This window comes from Triticum urartu, chromosome 7A (assembly GCF_056163025.1).
Source record: "Triticum urartu cultivar PI428250 chromosome 7A, HENAU_Tu73, whole genome shotgun sequence".
NCBI lineage: Eukaryota > Viridiplantae > Streptophyta > Magnoliopsida > Poales > Poaceae > Triticum > Triticum urartu.
Genome location: NC_141879.1, coordinates 602,502,613 through 602,524,459, shown reverse-complemented (window position 1 = coordinate 602,524,459; position 21,847 = coordinate 602,502,613). Strand labels below are relative to the sequence as shown.

Below are 21,847 nucleotides of genomic sequence, written 5' to 3'. Positions count from 1 at the left end.
TATGAGGTTCAAACAAGCATGGCAAAAACGCAAATGCAAAACAGATTCCAGACTTAGTGAAATTAACACTAGTCTGAAATTTCAGATCACGAAGCCCTCTTCGGAGCAGCAAAACAACATGATAAATGACCTGAAGATGACAAGTAAGAACATGGCATGGAGCTACTCAACAATCTTAACAAAAGACCCAAAGTGACCTAGGGCCAAAAGGGTTCACAAAATATATTAACGGGCACACGAACATAGCTAAAACACAATCAGTTTTCAGACTTGGTGAAAACTGAGACATGCTGAAAAATAACTCACGAAGGCATGTAAACGAGCTCGATGCACTCACCACGGTGCAAGTCATGGCAAGTCAGGCATACATCCATTAAGAAGGCACAAAATACAAGCTAGAAATGGCAAGAACAATGGCATAGCATGCACGGATCATCTACAATAATAACGGCAAAATCGCAAACGAGTTGACGATCTGCCCAGATTCACCACGAAGCAAAAGTAGAGCTCGATTAACTCAAGCTATGGTGCTCCATAATTGCAAACAAAGACATGGATGGATAGAGCATAACATTATTAACAAAACTCCTTTAATGATCATCCTCAAAAGAGGCACGGATCACTAGGAAACAAGCTGAACATATGGCATCATGAACTAAAATATCCCAGACTTAGTTTAAGTCCCTGAAAACAGATTTCCCAGGTGCCTCACTTTGCAAGCTTGCACAAGTCACCACACACATCCTAAAAATGCATGGTTTGCACCTCTGGAAAGAAGACAAAATCCTTAACAAAACATATGAAGGACTCACAGGCATATCATGCACACAATAATCATGGCAAAAATGACAAAAGTCTAAGATGAACTAGCAGATCTGACAATTAACTCATGAAGCCTCCTTCTAACAGCATTTTGGGCACCAAGATAAACTCAAATGAAAAGGATGCAATGGAATGAAATGATTTACTCGTCGAGACGAAGATTTTGATATATTATATGGCCAAATCTGAGCTACGGATGCAAAGTTACGGGCGGTCAAAGTAGGCACAAAAATCTGGAAGGAGAGGGAAAAGTCAACCGTTAGGTCAAAACGGATCTCAGATCCAGATTTGCACGGGAACCGAGGTCGGCCGGAGAAGCTCGCCGGAGTTGTCGGGGAAGACGCCGGAGGTCGCCGGAGAGGTAGATCTGGCCAGCCCCAGCCGGATCCGGCGGCGGAGGTGGTGGCAGCGGCCGGCGGGGTTCTCGGGGCGCGGGCGCGGGACGCGCGGGGCGGCGGTGGCCGGTGCGGCGGCGGGGCGCCGGCGACGCAGGCGGCGGCACGCGGCCGGGGACGGGCGGCGGCGGCCCGACGACGAGGAAGAAGAAGCGGAGCGGTGGCGGAGGGTGTGGCCCGCTCGGGCGGCGGTGCGGGCCGGCTTCGGGCCAGCCGGGCCGCAGGCGGCGGCGGCGTGGCCTTGCCACGTGTCAGGCGGCGGGTGGCTGTGAGCGTCGGCGGACGCTGTCCGGCCGAGGGCGGACACGTCCGTCGGCGGAGGTTTCTGTTTTTTTAGGGTAGGGTTTGGACGGGGAAGACGAGATCCGAAAATGGAGGGGGGTATATATAGGCATAAGTGGAGCTAGGAGAGTCCAAATGAGGTGCGGTTTTCGGCCACGCGATCGTGATCGAACGCTCTAGGATATGGAGCAGAGTTTGGTGGGTTTGGGGCCAAATTTGAGGGGTGTTGGGCTGCAACACACACAAGGCCTTTTCGGTCCCTCGGTTAACCGTTGGAGTATCAAACGAAGTCCAAATGGTACGAAACTTGACAGGCGGTCTACCGGTAGTAAACCAAGGCCGCATGACAAGTCTCAGTCCAATCCGGAAATGTTTAATCCCCACTCACGAAAGAAAGCTAGAAATGACCTCCGGATGAGAACGAAGCGCCGGAATGCAAAACGGACAACGGGGAAAATGCTCGGATGCATGAGATGAACACGTATGCAAATGCAATGCACATGATGACATGATATGAGATGCATGAAAACGAAAACAACACACGGATACAAAGACCCGAACCCGAGAAATAAATATAACTTAACGCCGGAAACGGCAAGAGTTGGAGTACAAATTGGGAAAGTTGTATCTGGGGCGTTACAACACTCCACCACTACGAAAAGATCCCGTCCCGAGATCTAGGACTGAAAGAACTCCGGTTACTCAGAACGGAGGTGATCCTTGCGTTCCCAGGTAGCTTCACGGTCGGAATGGTGAGACCACTTGACTCTGAGAAATTTGATTGACTTGTTGCGAGTCTTGCGTTCAGTCTCTTCAAGAATAGCAACTGGGTGCTCGCGATAAGAGAGATCTTCTTGGAGCTCAATGTCCTCAAAGTTGACGGTGCGGTCAGGAGTCTTGAAGCACTTTCGAAGCTGAGAGACATGGAACACATCATGAACATTTGCAAAGTTTGAAGGAAGCTCGAGTTGATAGGCGAGGTCGTCTCTCTTGCTGACAATCTTGAAAGGTCCCACGTATCTAGGGGCAAGCTTCCCTTTGATACCGAAGCGACGAGTACCTTCCATAGGAGAGACACGGACGTAAACGTGATCTCCGATCTCGAAAGCCAAATCACGGTGCTTACTATCATAGTAGATCTTCTGGCGGGATTGGGCTGCTTTGAGGTTATCACGAATGACTTTGCACATTTCTTCTGCTTCTGTGATTAAGTCATTACCCAGCAGCTGACGTTCACCGGTTTCAGACCAGTTGAGAGGGGTACGGCACTTCCTGCCATACCGAATTTCAAAAGGGGCCTTGCCCGAACTTGCTTGAAAACTGTTGTTATAGGAGAATTCAGCATAAGGAAGACAATCCTCCCACTTCATGCCGAAGGAGATCACACAAGCCCTGAGCATATCTTCAAGAATTTGGTTGACACGCTCGACTTGACCGCTTGTTTGAGGATGGAAAGCAGTGCTGAAGCGGATGTTGGTGCCCATGGCCTTCTGAAAAGAATCCCAAAACTTCGAGGTAAAGATGCTGCCATGGTCTGAAGAGATCACTTGAGGAATACCGTGCAGAGAGACAATTCGAGAGGTATAGAGTTCCGCCAATTGAGCTGCAGTGATCGACTCTTTGATAGGCAGAAAATGAGCCACTTTGGTGAGCTTGTCGATGACAACAAATATAGCATCATTGCCACGCTTGGACTTTGGAAACCCAGTCACGAAGTCCATTTCAATGTGGTCAAACTTCCATTCTGGAATGGCAAGAGGTTGGAGGAGACCAGCTGGCCTTTGGTGTTCTGCCTTCACTCTTCTGCAGACATCACATTCATTCACGAATTGAGCAATCTCGCGCTTCATTCGAGTCCACCAATAAGCTTGCTTAAGGTCCTGATACATCTTCGTGCTCCCAGGGTGGATGGAGAGGAGAGAATTGTGAGCCTCGTTCATGATCACTTTACGAAGTTCACCTTTGGGCACAACAATATGATCCTCGAAGAAGAGAGTGTCCTTGCCATCAAGGCGGTAGCACTTGTACTTGGACTGACTCTTGGCAATCCCAATCTTCACCTTTTTCACCATAGCATCAAGAAGCTGGGCTTGGCGAATCTGGTCTTCTAAGGTAGGAGAGACTTGAAGGTTGGCGAGGAAACCTTGAGGAACAACTTGCAGATTAAGTTTGCGGAAAGCTTCGCAAAGCTCGGGTTGATAAGGCTTGAGAATCAGACTGTTGCAATAGGCCTTTCTGCTCAAAGCGTCAGCAATCACATTGGCCTTGCCTGGAGTATACTCAATACTCGGATTATACTCTTGAATCATTTCGACCCATCGAGTTTGCCTTAGGTTGAGATTAGGCTGAGTGAAGATGTACTTGAGACTCTTGTGATTAGTGAAAATGTCCACTTTTCTTCCCAATAGAAGATGTCTCCAAGTCAAAAGAGCATGCACAACTGCCGCCAACTCGAGATCATGAGTGGGGTAGTTCTTCTCATTAGGCTTCAACTGGCGAGATGTATAAGCAACCACTCTCTTCTCTTGCATCAATACTGCGCGAAGACCTTGGAGAGAGGCATCACAAAAGACCTCGTACGGCTTGGATTCATCAGGTGGAGTCAGAACTGGAGCAGTGATCAACTTCTCTTTCAAAGTGTTGAAAGCAATATCACACTCCGGAGACCAAACATACTTGACGTGCTTCTGAAGAAGATTAGAGAGAGGCTTCGCGATCTTGGAAAAGTTTTCAACGAATCTTCGGCAATAGCTTGCGAGACCGAGAAAACTGCGGAGTTGCTTCACATTCTGAGGAGGTTCCCAATTCACAATTGCGGATACCTTCTCGGGATTCACGGAAATGCCCTTGGCAGAGATGATATGACCAAGATAAAGAACCTCATCGAGCCAAAATTCACACTTGGAGAACTTGGCATAGAACTGATGTTCCCTGAGTTTATTGAGAACCAAACGCAAGTGCTTGGCATGATCTTCCTTGTTCTTTGAGAAAACCAGAATGTCATCGAGATATACCAAAACGAAGTCATTGGTGTAGGCGTTGAAGATGAAGTTCATCATGCAAGAGAACGTCGGAGGAGCGTTGGCGAGGCCAAAAGACATGACAGTGTATTCATATGAACCAAAGCTTGTTCTGAATGCTGTCTTGGGAATATCTTCTTCACGAATGTGAATCTGGTGATAACCCATACGAAGATCAAGCTTGGAGAATACTTGGGCACCTTTGAGTTGTTCGAACAGCTCATTGATGTTGGGAAGTGGGTATTTGTTCTTGATGGTTTTCTTGTTCACTGGACGGTAATCAACACAAAGTCGGTCCGTTCCATCCTTCTTCTTCACAAAAAGAACACCACAACCCCACGGAGAAGTACTAGGCTGGATGAGACCCAATCTTTCTTGCTCATCGAGTTGCTTCTTCAGCTCCTTCAATTCTTTAGGTCCGAGCTTGTAAGGACGTTTGCACACAGGTTCCGTGCCAGGTTCAAGCTCAATAACGAATTCAACTGGCCGGTGCGGAGGCATTCCTGGGAGCTCTTCTAGAAAGACGTCTTGATATTCGCAAACGACTGGAATTTGAGAGATAGCATCCAATTCACCCTTCTCATTGAGAGAAAACAAACGGATAGTATTATCCCGAGCGGCAAAGACAGTTACATCCTCAGACGAATGAGTCAATTGAATCTGCCTGGCTGCACAATCAAGATGTGCCTTGTGCTTAGAAAGCCAATCCATCCCGAGAATAAGATCAATATCCGAGTTACCAAGCACCATAGGAGAAGAAAGAAACTTGTAGTCACCCAATGTGATAGAAACATCCGGAGCCATCATTTTGGTGTTCATGAACAAACCCGGAGAAGAAACCGCTATCGGCTTAGGCAAATCAATAGTATGAACATCATGCATGGATGCAAAAGGCTTCGACAAAAATGATAAAGATGCACCAGTGTCAAAAAGAACTCTTGCGGGAATGTCATTAACAGGAAGGTTACCCATGATCACATCTGGTGATTCCTCTGCCTGAGCTGCATTCAGCAAGTTGACCTTGGCGGACTTGGGGTTATGCTTGACCACAGCTGTACTTGCCGATCTGACAGGAGGAGGAGGAGGAAGACGCCTCTGGTTGAAACACTTGTTGGCATAGTGACCCTTCTGTTGGCACTTGTTGCACGTGACCTCTAAAAGCGGACGGTGATACGGAGCACTCGATCTTGGAGCTTGAGATGAAGCCTTGTTCTGAAAGCCTGGGTTGGTTGGGTGGGAAGAACCACTGCCACCTTTGCTCTTCTGCTGATACGGCTGACGGAACGGAGGAGGAGGAGGCCAAAACTTCTGCTGCTTGGCCACTTGAGTAGAGGAAGAAGGAGTAACATCTCTGACTCGCTTCCTGGAAGCATCACACCTCAACTGAGCAGCCTCTTGCTTCAGTGCCATGTTGTAGAACTCATCGTATCTCAAAGGCTCGAAGAGGACAAGAGCGAGCTGAATATCTTCTCTGAGACCACCCCTGAACTGGTATATCATGCTCTTCTCATCAGGCACGTCCTGCTTGGCAAAGCGGGCAAGCTTCTGGAACAATTTGTTGTAGTCATAGACAGACAAAGAGCCTTGCTTCAGATTGCGGAATTCCTCACGCTTGCTTTCAACCACGCTCTGCGGAATGTGATGAGCTCGGAAATCTCGACGGAAATCATCCCAAGTGATAACACGTCCACCTCTGGAATCCTTGTACTGCTGGAACCATTCTGCAGCTTGATCTTTGAGTTGGAAGGAAGCAAACTTGACAAAGTCCTCAGGCCTGACGTTGCTGCACTCGAAATGCTTACACAGATCCACAAGCCAATCGTCAGCATCGGTTGCCTCAACACAATTACTGAAAGTCTTTGGCCCGTTAGCAAGGAACTGGTTGAGTGTAGCAAAGTGACTCTGATTGCTGCCTTGATTCCCTTGACTGCCTTGATTGCGCTCTTGAAGAATTTGCATGATCAGCTAAGTGTTTGCATTGGTTGCGGCCATCACAGCTTGCCATGCCTCTGGAGGAGGTGGAGGCGGTGGCGGATCTTGATTCTGGTTCTGACTGGTGCTCTTAGCGGGAGCCATCCTGAAGAGGTTGACCACCGTTAGCACATAGACAGATAAATATACACCGGCCAAGATTAATGCAAACATGGCAGATTTTCATTACATTTCAAACTTTTATAGGACAGAAAAATAAAAGAAACCTGACTCTAAACCTATTCTACGGCGGCGAACGACGTCCTCCATCTGCGATCTCTATGTATGGGGGCGGGGTTCAAGACCCATGAAGTGAAGGTGCGGTCTCCGGCGAGGAAGAGTAGAACACGGGATACGGACCGACCAGTTGGCACACCATGCCCTGCCGCCTACCATGCCCTACTCATCCTCGGAGGAGTCCCTGACCTCGGCGGTGCTGGATGTTGGACGGCGGCCAGTAGGACGCATGGCTGACGGTGCTCTCGTCGTCGGCCGCCACCGTGGCCACCACTTGTGCGGTCGTGTCCGCGTCTGGCTACGCCGCTATTGCATCGTGAGAGGCGACTTGAGCGAGGGCGGCGACCTCGAGCTTCATCCCCGAAGACAAGCTCTCCCGCAGAGCGTTCGCACTTGCGGTCATGGCGGATGTGGTGCCAGGTAGGAGGATGATGCGCTATGGTGTGGAGGTTAGCTGGGCGTTGCCGCTTTAAGTGGCGCATTCCGCTAAGGCCAAGCGTCCGGGTGCGTCATTAAGTCGCCGGAGTTGGTTCCTTGGGCACCGAGCCTCTTAACGACGACATACAAATGGACGACATGAATGCGGGCAGCTAGCACCGGCTGGGAACGCACCGCGCGACGGCGCGAGGGACGAGGGTTTTGGTGTGCCAGGGTAGTCAGCTGCGGTCGTGGCAACGTTGGAGATGCCCTTTGCTCACATGTGATCCCCACATGTCATTGAAAAAGCAAGACGACCCGGCATGGTCTCAGGTCCAGAGGATGCAGTTGGCCGCACTACACCACTCCGCAGACACGTCGCAGCGCCCCGTGCAGCCTCGACGAGCCAGGTGTTGGGGTGTGTTTGGATTGTGGCCAAAGTGCACCTTACCAAAATTTTGTTCATGACCCAAAGATTGGTCTTTGTTTGGATGGTTGCCATTTTTTGGCATGCGAATGAACTCTAGCCAACTCTAGTTCATTTTTCTTGCCAATGTCGGCCAAATCATGGGCAACCAATACCTCAACCAAAATTTTGGTCATGACCCAAAGATTGGTGTTTGTTTGGATGGTTGCCATTTCTTTGGCATGCCAATGAACTCTAGCCAACTCTAATTCTTTTTTCTTGCCAATGTCGGCCAAATCATGGGCAACCAATACCTCAACCAAAATTTTGGCTACCCAATGCTTTGATGGGGCAACCTTGGGCACAAACCGAACATACTGTTGGTTGTGCCACAACACTAACGCCACCCTCGGCACACTGAAACCGACCATGTCTAGCTATGATATGAGCGTGTCGCTCACCGTGGTCGCCGTGTCCAGAGGCGGTGCTGGAGCTGCGCCCCATTGTTTGCCCCAACGACCCACATGAACGGTTGTCGCTGGCGAGGAGGTCGTGGGCCAGCTCCTCCATTGGACTAGTATGCGCTATGTCGTCCCAACGGGTGTGCCGCACATGTCGGTTTCCCTGTTTTCCCGGCCATATTCGAGCGTCAGTGCTCCGCGTTGCGCATTAAGCCTTTCACAATGTAGGCCAAGCGAGACAACTTATTGTTTATTTGAGCCGTTCAAGTATAATCATGTGGCGTTTGCTTATTTCTCATTCCTCTCCAACCCTCTTCTCCATCGATCATGTCGCCCTCCAGTCGAGTCCATCCTCCCGCATGCCTCATTTGAACATTCCGCCAATTATCATTCGCATGTACCCACCCTAGTCCTCTTTCAATAGATCTCCGGACCCCGAGATGAAATCAAGAGGGAACGAGTGGGGGCATGTGATACCTAAGGCGGTTTCAAAATTTTGAACCGGTGATCATAGCATCCGCAAATCATATATAAAGGGTATTCAATGTTCGTTTTGTTTTTGAACGTACAATATACTCCCTCCTATCCTTTCTAGTTTACATATAAGTTTTATGTGTAGTCAAAGTATCTCTACTTTGATCAAAAAGGTATCAACATTCAACAACGCCCAATCAATATTGTTAGATTCGTACGTAGTCCTAGATTTGTACTCGAGATTGTTTCCAATTTGACTATTGACAAGATTAATAGTACATGAGATGTATAATGTGAAAATTATATCATTGGAAACTCCTTTCACATACGAATTTGACCATATGCTTTGTGTAAGTTGCATGTGATATATTATTACTCTAACATTTGGTCAAAGTTAGCCTCGAAAAACACATTAGACCCTGTATGCTTTGTGTAAGTTGCATGTCATATATTATTACTCTAACATTTGTGTAAGTTGCATGTCATATATTATTACTCTAACATTTGGTCAAAGTAGTATAGTGGAAGTGGATCCTCTGACATAGGTATCCCTGCCTTACCCACCCTTTCGGTCACTTACTGGAGGACCCCATGCTTGCTAGGCCCCGCATGTCAGTTACTCAATGGGTTCGGCCACGTCAGGGGATCCTCATCCGTAGTATACTCCCTCTGTTTTTTTACTCCGCATAAAACAGAGGGAGTGGTGGTATAATAAATGACGTGGGAGGGGGAGGGGAGGGACGTCGGTTTGCTCTCAACTACGGTCCCACAAGCGAGCAAAAATGCAAGACGAAGCGCGTTCCATTCGGTAAGCAACGTGGAGGGTCCAGCGTGCCGGGCTGCAATGCGAACGCGACAAGAGCGATGTACAGTCAAAACCGATTGACCGGTCATCACTGGAACCACTATTCACACCAGAACCTTCGCTGCTCGGCCTACGCCAGCCACTGCCCTAAAACCACACCAAATCTCCAGCCCATTCCCCCACCTTTCGATCCCCTAGCCCGCATCAAGCGTCCCCTAGTTCGCCGGAAAGCCATAGTGCGCCACAAGATCACTTACTACAAGATGCTGACGCCGGAGCGCCGCACAAAAATCACGGCGGCTGTCGGCGCCACAGACCTCCGTTCCCAAGCTCGCTTTGCGGTGGGCCAATTCCCGAGTTCTCTAGAGCCAAGCTACGAGGAGGAGGAAGCCGATCCAATGTTCATGGAGAGGTCGCGGTGCAGAAGGCCCCCGATGGGTATGAGACGATGGACGTCGACTTCGTGCCTGCGTCCGAGTCCCCCATGGTGCAGACGGGCCAGCGGTTCAACATGGCGATACTAAAGGAGGACCAGGAGGCAGAGGCTCAAATTGACACAGAGCGCGTGCATGCCGCTGCCATCGAGGCTCTCCTGCAGGCGGAACCGAATGTCGTGGATGTGAACCGGGTGGCGAAGGCTCAACTTGAGGCGGAGCACGCGGATGCCGCTGCAATCGAGGCCCTCCTGCAGGCGGAACCGGACGTCCTGGACTTGAACCAGGCAGCAGAGGCTTGACTCGACGCAGAGCGCGTAGATGCCGCTCTCATCTACGCCCTCCTGCAGGCGGAACAGGACGTCCTGGACTTGAACCGGGCAGCGGAGGCTCGACTCGACGTGGAGCGCGTGGATGCTGCTGCCATCGAGGCCCTCCTTCAGGCGGAACCGGACGTCCTCGACTTGAACCGGGTTGTGCTCTCGTCCGTGCAGAGCGCCCGCACGCTCCACTTGAAAGAGTAGTTGGAGCCCGAGGACAACCACGGTGCGGAGACACACATCGGCAGCGACGGCTGGTTCGCACCGGTAGCCAAAGACGACGAGGCCATCTCTTTCCGCGAGCAGTGATAGTTTTTCTTTATGTTGTTGTTTTTATGGATCTTTTGCTGTGTAAAAACATATATTTGTTATGCAAGTCGCCTGACTTGGGTCAGTCTACCATTTCAGGCGGTTGGATGAATATCCTATGTCTCCTGACCCTTCTTTCCTTCTTCCTCACCTCTTCTTCTTCCCCAACAGATCACCGCACGGGCCATACGGATACTCCCCAACATGCGGTTGGATAAACATACTCTATGAACGAAAATTATCGGTCAGTGATAGGATGGCTGAGTTTGGTTTTTTCACATGTGACAGCACGTGTCAGTGAGGGTGCGTTCCCTTGGTTGGGTTTGCAGCATGCAGGAGTGTTGGAGTAATGGGCCACGGGTAGGCTAACCCGAGTCCCAGAACCTTTCAAGACGTCGTGGCAGGCTGCGCCCCTCAGGACCCCAGGACAAAGAGCCGCCTTCTGAGAAGTCGGCGGCAAGGCCACCGACTAGCCACTCGCGGCCGAGTCCCAGGGACGACTTCAGGACAAACCGACTCCTGACTGATGACTTCCCAGGAAGCCGGCCTTGGGGAGTCGGCCCGCGACTCCAGCAAAACCCCATGTCCTCATCAAGAGGGATAGGACAGGGGAGTGGCTACAGTGAAGACTGCTCCCACCCCTTTCCAAAGGCAAGCAGGGTCACAGTACGCCGTACCCGTGGAGATCTCCGTGCGGCGTGGCACTGTTGCCATGCTGGTCCTGACATCAGCACCGATGGACCGAACCCTGTGCCCACGACGGCTTGTCTATATGACCTTTGGGCGGCGGGTCCCACCGGCCAGCGGGATCCCAGAAGACGGCAAGTGCGTCACAAGTCGGACCCGTCGGGAGTCGGCCCCCGAGAGTCAGCGAGCTCCTCCCCCGGGGCCCACGCGCCATTAACCAGATATGACGGAGAGTGGCAATAGTGATCGCCCGCCAGGCGGCGGGGCTGTTGCCATGACTCCATGATGAAGCACGCGTCATTAGAAGCACGGCTATAGTAATCAGCATCCGGCAAGACCCGCCCACGGCGGACGCGGCCTGTCGGCTCCGTACCGAGCCAGTCGGCAGGGCCCACCAGTCGGCGGGCCCCAGGAGTCGGCGGATAAAACGGCGACCAGAGAGACTGACGGCTGGGCCCGTGTCCAGCTGGATTACCATTGTACCCCTGGGGGGTAGGCCTATATAAACCCCCAGGGCACCCATGCAAAGGGTTGGAATCCATTAGGACTAGACCAGATCATATAGGAAGGAGAGAGCTAGCCTTGCCTTCTCCTACCTCTAGGAAACAGCTCGAGGAGCAATCGTGTAAACACTTTGCCATAGTGATCATGCGGAGACCCCGCAGAGCAGCAGTAGGGGTATTATCTCCCCGGAGAGCCCTGAAGCTGGGTAAGCTTCGCCGGCGTGCATGTCTTCGCCTCATCCCGTTTCCAGGCACCGGTGACGTTCAACTCGCCCCCACCATGATAAGCCATCCTTTGGCATATGTCGCACCCAACCCCCGACATTTGGCGCCCACCATGGGGCCTGGTGCACCGCCGTACGGAGACCTGCTCTGGACGGGAACCCTTTTCCTCCCTGGCGAGCGCAGCCAGCCAGGCACGCCAGATGGAGTCAGCGCTGACGCGCTGCGCGGCGTTGAGATCGCCTGCGCAGCTAGCCACCTCGCCAAACTTGTCGACGAGGTTCGCATCTCCGACGAACCTGCATCCAATGCAGGCATGGGTGGCTCCGAGAGCCTCCTCGCGGGCCTCCTCGATCAACTCCACGTCGCCGGCGAGCCTGCCGTGGACTTGGAGTCTGTAGGTTCCACCGACCCGATGCTGGTCGACTCCGACACCGCGTCGCTCGACGCGTTCCCCATTAATGTGGTGGTCTACGACGAGCCTCTCCCTCGTGCGGAGAGCGGCGGAAGCACCATCACCGAGGTGCTCGTCATCAGTCATGACGAGCCTCCCAGCGGAGGAGTGCATGACCCACTTGGCGCGGCGCTACAAGACCTGACTGTGCCCATTCCGGAAGATGCTGACGCGGAGATGTTGGAGGCACGCTGCCTTCAGCTCGTCGAAGGCATGAAGAAGCTGGCTAGCATGAGACGCTTGTCAGAAGCCTACCAGCGAGAGATGGATCACGCTGTTGGCGGCTCGCCGGCCCCTGCAGGGCCCAGCCGCCTTGGAGCGGTCCAGCAGCGCGGAGTAGCCATCGCCAATCTGTTCGGGGCAAGTCGCCCCGTGTATGCTGCACCAGCGGAGAACATCCGAGCCGCCCAGGCGGCGGCGGACGAGCTGGACAATTTCGAGGGCGAAGAGCGCCGCCTGATGATGGAGCGAGTCCAGCGGCTCCTCGACGCGGCTACCGCGCAGAACGAGGCCGGCTGCGGCACGGAGGCGCCGCAGCGGCAAAACGACGACCTTCGCCGAGATCAAGGCGCGACGTCTCGAACACCGACTGGCGGCGCCCGAGGAAGAAGAGACAAGGATCCGACTGTCAGCCACAGTCGGACTCACATTACCATAGAGCGCGACCGAGACGGCTGCCCGAGAGTAGTGGAACGACGGGACGACTGTCCGCCTCCTCCTCCTCGCAAAGAAAGGCGAGTCTCCCCGCCGCCTGTTGATCATCCGACTCTTAGCGACCGCCTTGGCCGCCGAGAGGGAGTCGGGGAAAACGACGCCCGCCACCGGATCGACCGACTTCACCGATCCCTGGCGCTGGAAGAAGAAGATGAGTTGGCTCCGCCTTGTTTCGGGGCCTGCATTTGAGACGAGCCCTTTCCCAAAGGGTTCACACTCCCAAGAGACACGCCCAAGTACACCGGCTCCATGAAGCCGGAAGACTGGCTGGTCGACTACTCCATGGCTGTCAGCATAGCAAACGGCAACAAGCGTGTCGCCGTAAAGTACGTTCCGCTCATGCTCCAGGGCACGGCCCGGACATGGCTGAACAGCCTGAAGCCCCGCAGCATCAACAGCTGGGTTGACTTCACCGAAGCATTGGTCCGCAACTTCACCAGCACATACAAGCGTCCTCCCAAGCCTCGTCAGCTCTCCTTGTGCATGCAAGGTCTCGACGAGTCGACTTGCGACTACCTCACGCGTTGGGCCGAGTTTCAGAACTCCTGCGAGGGCGTGCACGAGGTGCAGGCTATCGAGTACTTCACTGCCGGGTGCAGAGAAGGCACCCTCCTCAAGCACAAGCTCCTCTGCGACGAGCCAGAAACCCTCGACGAGCTGCTGATCATAGCAGACAAGTATGCCACGGCCGACTCCTCCATGAAGGCGGAGATTCAAGTTAGCGCAACTGGCAAAGTGGCCCTTCAGGCTCCAAGAACTCCAGCGGGAGACGCCAGTCGGCAGCAACAGCAGAGCGACCACAAGCGCAAGGCCCCGCAGCCGGCTTCCAGCAGCCGGCAGGTCTCGACAGTTGAAGCCCAGCAGCCGGATGGGTAGCCTCCACCCAAGCGACGGAAAGGTGGCAAGCCCAACTGGTTGCCGGCCTTCTCATACGAGCAAACCCTGGATGGTCCTTGCAAGTTCCATAACGGCGCGAAGCCATCGAATCACACCACCCGGAAGTGCCACTGGCTCACCAGGATCGCCAAAGGAGATGGCCTCCTACCTCCCCCGCCTGCTGGGCAGCCGCCACCGCCTCCGCCCCAGCAGCCGGCTGTCAGGCCAGTCGGCGTTGTACAAGACGAATACCCTGAAGAACACGGAGCCTACGTGCTATTTACCAGTATGGCTGATGATCGACGCAGCAGACGACTGCAGCGACAAGAGGTGAATGCAGTAGCATCAGAGACGCCAGAGTTCATGCACTGGTCCGAGAAGCCTATCAGCTGGAGCAGGGCTGATCACCCAGAGGTGATGCCGAGTCCGGGCTCTTATGCCTTGGTCTTGGATGCCACCTTTGCCACGGATAGACGAGCTACTCGTTTCTCGCGAGTTCTGATAGACGGAGGCAGCAGCATTAACATCCTGTACAAGGACACCATGGAGAAATTAGGAATCAAGCAAAGACAGCTTCAGAATAGCCGGACTATGTTCCACGGCATTGTTCCTAGGCTTTCCTGCTCACCAATCGGCAAGATCCTGATGGACGTCCTCTTTGGAGACAAAGATCACTTCCGCCGAGAGTCAGTTTGGTTTGAGGTGGTGGACCTTGAGAGCCCATACCATGCACTACTTGGCCGACCCGCCTTGGCCAAGTTCATGGCGGTCCCCCACTACGCCTACCTCAAAATGAAGATGCCCAGTTCTAGGGGGATTTTGACCATAGCCGGCGACTACCGGAAGTCGTCTGCCTGTGCGGCTGAGAGCAGTCGGCTAGCCGAGTCCCTGGTGATCGCGGCCGAGAAGCGGCGCCTTGAGCGGGTTGTGGCGATGGCCGGCAAGCAGCCAGAGGTATCGCCTAACCCAAAGGAGTCGGAGGCTGAGGGTTCGTTCAAGCCGGCCAAGGAGACAAAGAAGATACCCTTGGATCCGGAGCACCCAGAGAGGTACGCTGTCGTAGGCGCAAACCTCGACAGCAAATAGGAAGGCGAGCTCGTCGATTTCCTCCGTGAGAATCGGGACATCTTCGCATGGTCCTCCAAAGACATGCCAGGTGTACCGACGGAATTCGCCGAGCACAAGCTACATGTCCGATCTGATGCAAAGCCGGTCAGGCAGCCCCTGCGCCGCCTATCAGAAGAGAAGGGAAGAGTTGTCGGAGAAGAGATAGCCCAACTCCTAGCAGCCAGCTTCATTATGGAAGTATTCTTTCCAGAGTGGCTAGCCAACCTGGTCCTGGTACTGAAGAAGAACAAGCAGTGGCGAATGTGTATTGACTATACGAGCCTCAACAAGGCCTGCCCCAAGGACCCATTCGCTCTGCCAAGAATTGATCAGGTGATAGACTCCACCGCCGGATGCGAGCTGTTGAGCTTTTTGGATGCATATTCAGGATATCGCCAGATCAAGCTGAACCCAGCTGACAGACTGAAGACCGCCTTCATCACGCCGTTTGGAGCCTTCTGCTACCTCACCATGACGTTCGGCCTGACGAATGCCGGCACCACCTTTCAGCGTTGCATGCAGAAGTGTCTCCTCAAGCAGCTCGGCAGGAACGCCCACGTCTACGTGGACGATGTGGTGGTAAAGACGAAAAAGTGTGGAACACTGCTGGAAGACCTCAAGGAGACCTTTGAGAACCCGCGCCGATTCCAGATCAAGCTCAACCCCGAGAAGTGCGTCTTCGGAGTACTAGCCGGCCAACTCCTTGGCTTCCTGGTCTCTGAACGTGGCATAGAATGCAACCCTATAAAGATCAAGGCCATTGAGAGGATAGAGGTACCCAGCCGACTATTGGACGTGCAAAAGTTCACCGGCTGCTTGGCGTCCATCAGCCGGTTCATCAGTCGGTTGGGCGAGAAAGCTCTCCCCTTATACCAACTCATGAAGAAGACCACTTTCTTCGAATGGAACCACAAGGCGGACGAAGCTTTTCTCCAGTTGAAGAAGATGCTGACTACTCCACCCGTTCTGGCGGCTCTGACACCCAAGGAACCTATGCTCCAGTACATCGCCGCCACCAGCCGGGTAGTCAGCATGGTCATTGTAGTGGAACGCAAGGAGGAAGGCAAGGCACTGCCTGTCCAGAGACCGGTATATTACCTGAGCGAAGTACTGTCAGCCTCCAAGCAGAACTACCCCCACTACCAGAAGATGTGCTATGGCGTGCACTTTACCGCCAAGAAATTGAAGCCTTACTTTCAAGAGCATCCAATCACCGTGGTCTACACGGCCCCACTTGTCGAGATCATCGGAAGCCGAGATGCTTCTGGCCGAGTGGCCAAGTGGGCTATAGAGCTGGCTCCCTACACCATCCACTACCAGGTCCGCACCGCCATCAAGTCACAAGCACTGGCCGAATTTCTCGTCGACTGGGCCGAGACCCAGTACCTACCTCCAGCGCCCGACTCCACCCATTAGCGGATGCATTTCGACGGCTCCAAGATGTGCACCGGCTTGGGAGCCGGCGTTGTCCTCACTTCTCCTAAAGGCGACAAGCTCAAATACGCACTGAAAATCCATTTTGTCGCCTCCAACAATGTCGCCGAGTACGAGGCGCTCATTCACGGGCTCCGTCTTGCCAAAGAACTCGGCATTCGCCGGATCCTGTGTTATGGCGACTCGGACTTAGTGGTCCAGCAGTCATCTGGCGACTGGGACGCCAAAGATGTAAACATGGAGAGTTACTGTTTCCTCGTGTAGCAACTCAGTGGGTATTTCGAGGGGTGCGAGTTCCTCCATGTGCCGAGAAACGACAACAACCAAGCAGACGCCTTGGCACGAATCGGCTCTACCCGCCAAGCAATACCATCCGGCGTCGCCCTTCAACACCTCCTCAAGCCGTCTGTCAAGCCTTCACCAGAATCAGACTCCATCTTCGTGCCGGCTCCTCCCGAAGAAGTCGGATCTGACTCCAGAGCCCCGGCAGACGGTACGGGGATTTTGGCAGATGGTTCCAAAGCCGCCACAGTCAAGGCCGGCCCAGGGACTGCAGAACCCGGCCCGGGGACTGCGGCGGCGGGCTCGAAGACTCTAGAACCTGGCCCAAGAGCCGCGCCAGTCGGCCCGGGGACTTCATTAACCCAGCAAGAGGTTGTTGATTCCACCCCGCCGCCTCCCAGCCCAGCCACCCTCGTCCAAGTCGCAGTTCTGGCAGTCGAAGAAATAGCAGCACCCTCATGGGCCCAGCCCATCCTCAAATTTCTGGTGAGCAAGGAGCTGCCAACTGATGAGACCTTAGCTCGACAGGTACAACGTCGAGCGGCAGCCTACACCATAGTCAACAGAGAGCTGGTCAGGCGCAGCGTCACTGGTGTCTACCAGCGCTGTGTAGAGCCAGAGCAAAGCCAAGCAATTCTCAAAGACATCCACCAAGGCGAGTGCGGCCACCATGCGGCTTCAAGAGCACTCGTCGCCAAAGCTTTCCGACACGGCTTCTTTTGGCCAACGGCCTTAGAAGAGGCCAAGGAATTGGCCCATAAATGCAAAGGGTGCCAGAAGTTCTGCTCCAAGCCGCATCAGCCGGCTTCTGCACTCAAGACCATCCCCATTGCCTGACCTCTAGCAGTTTGGGGTCTAGACATGGTGGGACCATTCAAGACGGCACGAGGTGGCCTAACTCACTTACTTGTCGCAGTGGACAAGTTCACCAAGTGGATAGAAGCGAAGCCAATCAAGAAACTGAACGGCCCGACTGCCGTGACTTTCATCTCCGATATCACAATTCGGTACGACATACCACACAACATCATCACCGACAATGGAACAAATTTTGCCAAAGGCGCCTTGGCCCGTTTCTGTGCAACACAGGGCATCCGGCTGGACCTAGCGTCCGTCGCCCATCCACAGTCAAACGTCCAGGTGGAGCGAGTAAACGGCCTCATCCTGTCCGGCATCAAGCCCCGACTAGTCGAGCCTCTGGAGCGTATGGCTGGCTGCTGGCTCGATGAGTTGCCAGCCGTCCTCTGGAGTCTGCGCACGACTCCAAACAAGTCAACCGGCTTCACGCCTTTCTTCCTCGTCTACGGTGCTGAAGCCGTCATCCCAATGGACATAGAGTTCGACTCCCCGCGAGTCACCATGTACACCGAGGAGGAAGCAGAAGAAGCACGTCAAGACGACGTCAATCTGCTGGAAGAGGGCCGGCTGTTGGCGCTCAGCCGGTCCAGCATCTACCAGCAGAGCCTGCGCCGATACTACAACAGGAAGGTCAAGCCGAGGTCATTCCAAGAAGGCGACCTTGTGCTCCGACTGATCCAGCGAACAGCCGGCCAACACAAGCTGTCGGCACCTTGGGAAGGCCCTTTCATCATCAGCAAAGTGCTGGGCAACGACTCCTACTACTTTATTGACGCTCAGAAGCCCCGAGCACGCAAGAGGGACGACTCCGGCAAAGAGACAGAGCGGCCATGGAATGCAAATCTCCTCCAAAGATTTTACAGTTGATGCAGTATGTACCATGCTACCTTTTGTATTAAAGTACCAAGACTTCGGGCCCCCCGAGACGAGCTCGGGGACTGCCCTCTTTTGTCTATATTATAAAAATTATCCCTACAAGTATGTTACTCTTTGTTATGCCGCTTGGCACCGGGCTCGACAGGTCGGCCCAGGGACTCGCCGCCTTGCACTATGAAATGCTTCCTGTAGCAGGACAAGTAGTGTGTGGCGTCTAAGCCATCTCCATCAGAAGCCGCAGCTCGCAGAGCGACTGTACGGTGGGCAGGAGTAAGGTAGAATGGGCGCTCGCATGAAAAATGGCTAAGGACCCAAAGCATAAAACATAGCTTAAGACGGCTCCCAACCTTCCTTTCACTAACCGACTATTAACCAGTCGGCTCACCGCCTTCTATCCAACTTGCTAAAAAACTCTAAAACGGCTAAGTACTTGCCTTCCCAAAGTAGCCAAGCATTTGATCCAATGATAGTCCGCAGAGCGGCTGTCCGACTGGGAAGACAGGCAGCTAAGGGAAAGCGGCAAAGGAAAAGGCCAAAAGAGCAATGAGCAAGAAAAGATAGAATTCGGATAAATATTTACATAACATACGCCCTTGGCCGAATCTTCGAGCAGAAGTTCAAAATAGACCCCGCGGGTGGAATTGTGCAAATTAACAAGTTCTTCAAAGACTACTAAAGCAGATAAAATAAAGATAAGGCGGCAGCTTAGGAAGCGGCAGACGGATTCGGAGGGTGGGAGGAGGCGGCAGCGTCAGGCGTTGGGGCGGCCGGCCGGGCAGTCTCAGCTTGATCGCCTCCGGCGGCAGTCGGCTCGGTTGCACGCGGCTCGTTGCTGGAGGCGCGGTCGAGCTGAGGCTGGCCGTCTGCCCCGTCTTCTGGTGCTTCCGTCTCGCCTCCGTCCTCTGCCTCGCCTTCTTCCTCGACGCTGGAGCCGATCACCTCTGCAGAGTCCTTGCCGTAGTCTGGGTTCATCCCAAACCACTCCGGCGGTACCTCCTCGCCGTCTTCAGACCGCTCGGGGATGAAGATGATGGTGTTGGTGTACTCGGCGATCGCCGCGGCACTTTTGACGAGGGCGTCTTCCGTGGCTGCCAGCTCCGGCTGGGCCTCTGACCGGAGTGTGGCCAGCCGGTCTAGGTCCAGCCCCGGATACCACGCCTTGACGAACTCCAAGGCCCGGCGCGCTCCAGCTCGGGCCGAGGAACCCTTCCAGGCCTCAAGACGACCAGCCGCGACCTCCAGCCAGTCGGCAGTCCGACTGGGAGTGCGCGGAGCCTGCATGTCCGGCCACAGGGCGGCAATCGCCTGGGCGCCGACACGTTGAAGCCGGCGCAGCATCCGGTGAGTCAGCCGAAGGCGAGCCTTGATGCTCAGGATATGCTCATCAAGGGTTCGAGGAGCACTAGTAGGAAAAGGCCTACTAATGGCGCACCACTTTTGCCTACTAATGGCGCACTACTGGTGCGCCATTAGTAGCACGCCACTAGTATTTTTTACTAATGGCGCACCACTGGTGCGCCATTAGTATACCACATACTAATGGCGCACCAATAGTGCGCCATTAGTATGCCTAGAGGTGCGCCATTACTATCTGACTTAGTAATGACGCACCACATAGAAGTGCGCCATTAGTAATAAATTTTTTTCAATTTTTTTCATTTTTTTAGAAAAAATTCAAATTTTTTTTCATTCAAAAAAAATCATTTTTTAAAAAAATTCAAATTTATTTTTTTTCTTAATCTCGGGTCACTATGGCTTAATCTCGAGTCAATATGCTTAATCTCAGGTCAAATCACACTCTGTGGTCAAACTTACTGAAAGGTCACCCATCCTCACACTACTCCAGCCCAAGCACGCTTAACTTCATAGTTCCATCCAACCCCAGCACCACCTCACTTCACAGGCACTTGTTGATCTATCTATCATATCAATCCTCTTAAACCTTGCTGATGTCTAGGACTTTGTTCATGTTCATGAGTATGATGAAATTTTGAAAAAATATTTCAATCTTCCCGATCATATTACGTATCATATTTTGAAAAATAATTCAATTTTTTTTTTCAAAACCAATTTTTTTCTGTTACTAGTGGCGCACCTAGCATACGGTGCGCCACTAGTAAGTTTGAAATTTTTTGAATTTTTTTGCCTCTGGATCTTAGAAGCCCCGTAACTTTTTTTTTGTTAGGTTTTTGGGGATTTTGAAAATGTTTAACGGGGTTCCCCCGATTAAATTCGGATGTAACTTTTTGAGTAGATGATTTTTCATATAAAAAAAAAATTCATCCGAGTTCTTACGCAAAAGTTATGCCCATTTTTACAAATTCTCGAGAGATTTTGCAAAAAAGTCGAAAATTCATGTTTGTAAATTTTGCTAACAACTAGACCACATATCACATGGGAATCTTATTTTCTTTTATTTTTTTGACATTTCTATCATTTTTTATTTTTTTGAACCTGAAAAGGCGGTCCACGGGGGGGGGGTGCATTCGGGCGAATGTTTGGGCCAAGTTACTAATGGCGCACCGTGGGAGTGGTGCGCCATTACTTACTAGTTCAACTAGTAATGGCGCACCACCCCCACGGTGCGCCATTAGTAGTTTTGAAAAAAAAATTAAATTTTTTTTTACTAATGGCGCACCGTGGGAGTGGTGCGCCATTACTAGTTCAACTAGTAATGGCGCACCACTCCCACGGTGCGCCATTAATTTTTTTTCAAAACTATTAATGGCACACCGTGGGAGTGGTGAATTTAAATTTTTTTTAATAATGGCGCACCATGGGAGCGGTGCGCCATTAGTGTCATTTCCATCTATAGCCCTTTTCCTAGTAGTGGAGCGTCGGCGGCGATCTCTGCGCCTTCCGCCCTTCGACCTTCACGGTCAGCCTCGATGCCTTGGATGGCAGCCTGCGAATGCCCGGGAAAGAAGTCTGCCAAGACGGAAGAAACAAAGAAGCAAGTCAAAAACCAGGAGTTGGCACGACTCATAATCGGCAGCTCAAAGAAAGAAAGTAAAGAAACCCACCATCAACAATGTCTTCAATCTCATGGAAGCCGGAGGCCAGCATTGCCTCTTTGTCAGTCCCGGAGGAGCGCTCGCTCGCGAACTCGGCCAGGAGGGCGGCTTCCGCCTCTTCCGCCTCCTTCTGCGTCTTCGTAAGCAGCCCCCTCTGCTCTGCCAATTGTGTGGCCAGCAGATCGCGCTCTGTGGTCAGCTTGCTGCACTCCTCCCCCTTGGTGCGCAGCGCGGAGTGGGCTTCGCTCAGCTGCTGTTGAAGAACAGCGTTGGCTTCTGAAGAGAAGGAAGAAAGAAGGCGTTAAGTCATCAATAAAGAAGGTCGCCGGGGAGATCCGGCCTGACTGCTCAGCAGTCGGCCTGAATCTCGGGGACTACAGCCCGTGGGTGCGCCAGCACGCCCCCGCAAGGAAGGAAAAGGACTCACTCCAGCTCTCTGACATGTCGGTGGTCCGCTTGCCCAGCTC

At 52.9% G+C, this 21,847-nt stretch overlaps 1 protein-coding gene across 1 annotated transcript; it reads right to left on the bottom strand.

The window, feature by feature from the left end:
• Window positions 1–19,071: 19,071 nt before the first annotated feature.
• Window positions 19,072–19,647, bottom strand: LOC147960632 (uncharacterized). The gene has a single exon (XM_087536395.1). The coding sequence runs from the start codon at window positions 19,645–19,647 to the stop codon at window positions 19,072–19,074; it is 576 nt and encodes a 191-aa protein (XP_087392521.1).
• Window positions 19,648–21,847: the final 2,200 nt, after the last annotated feature.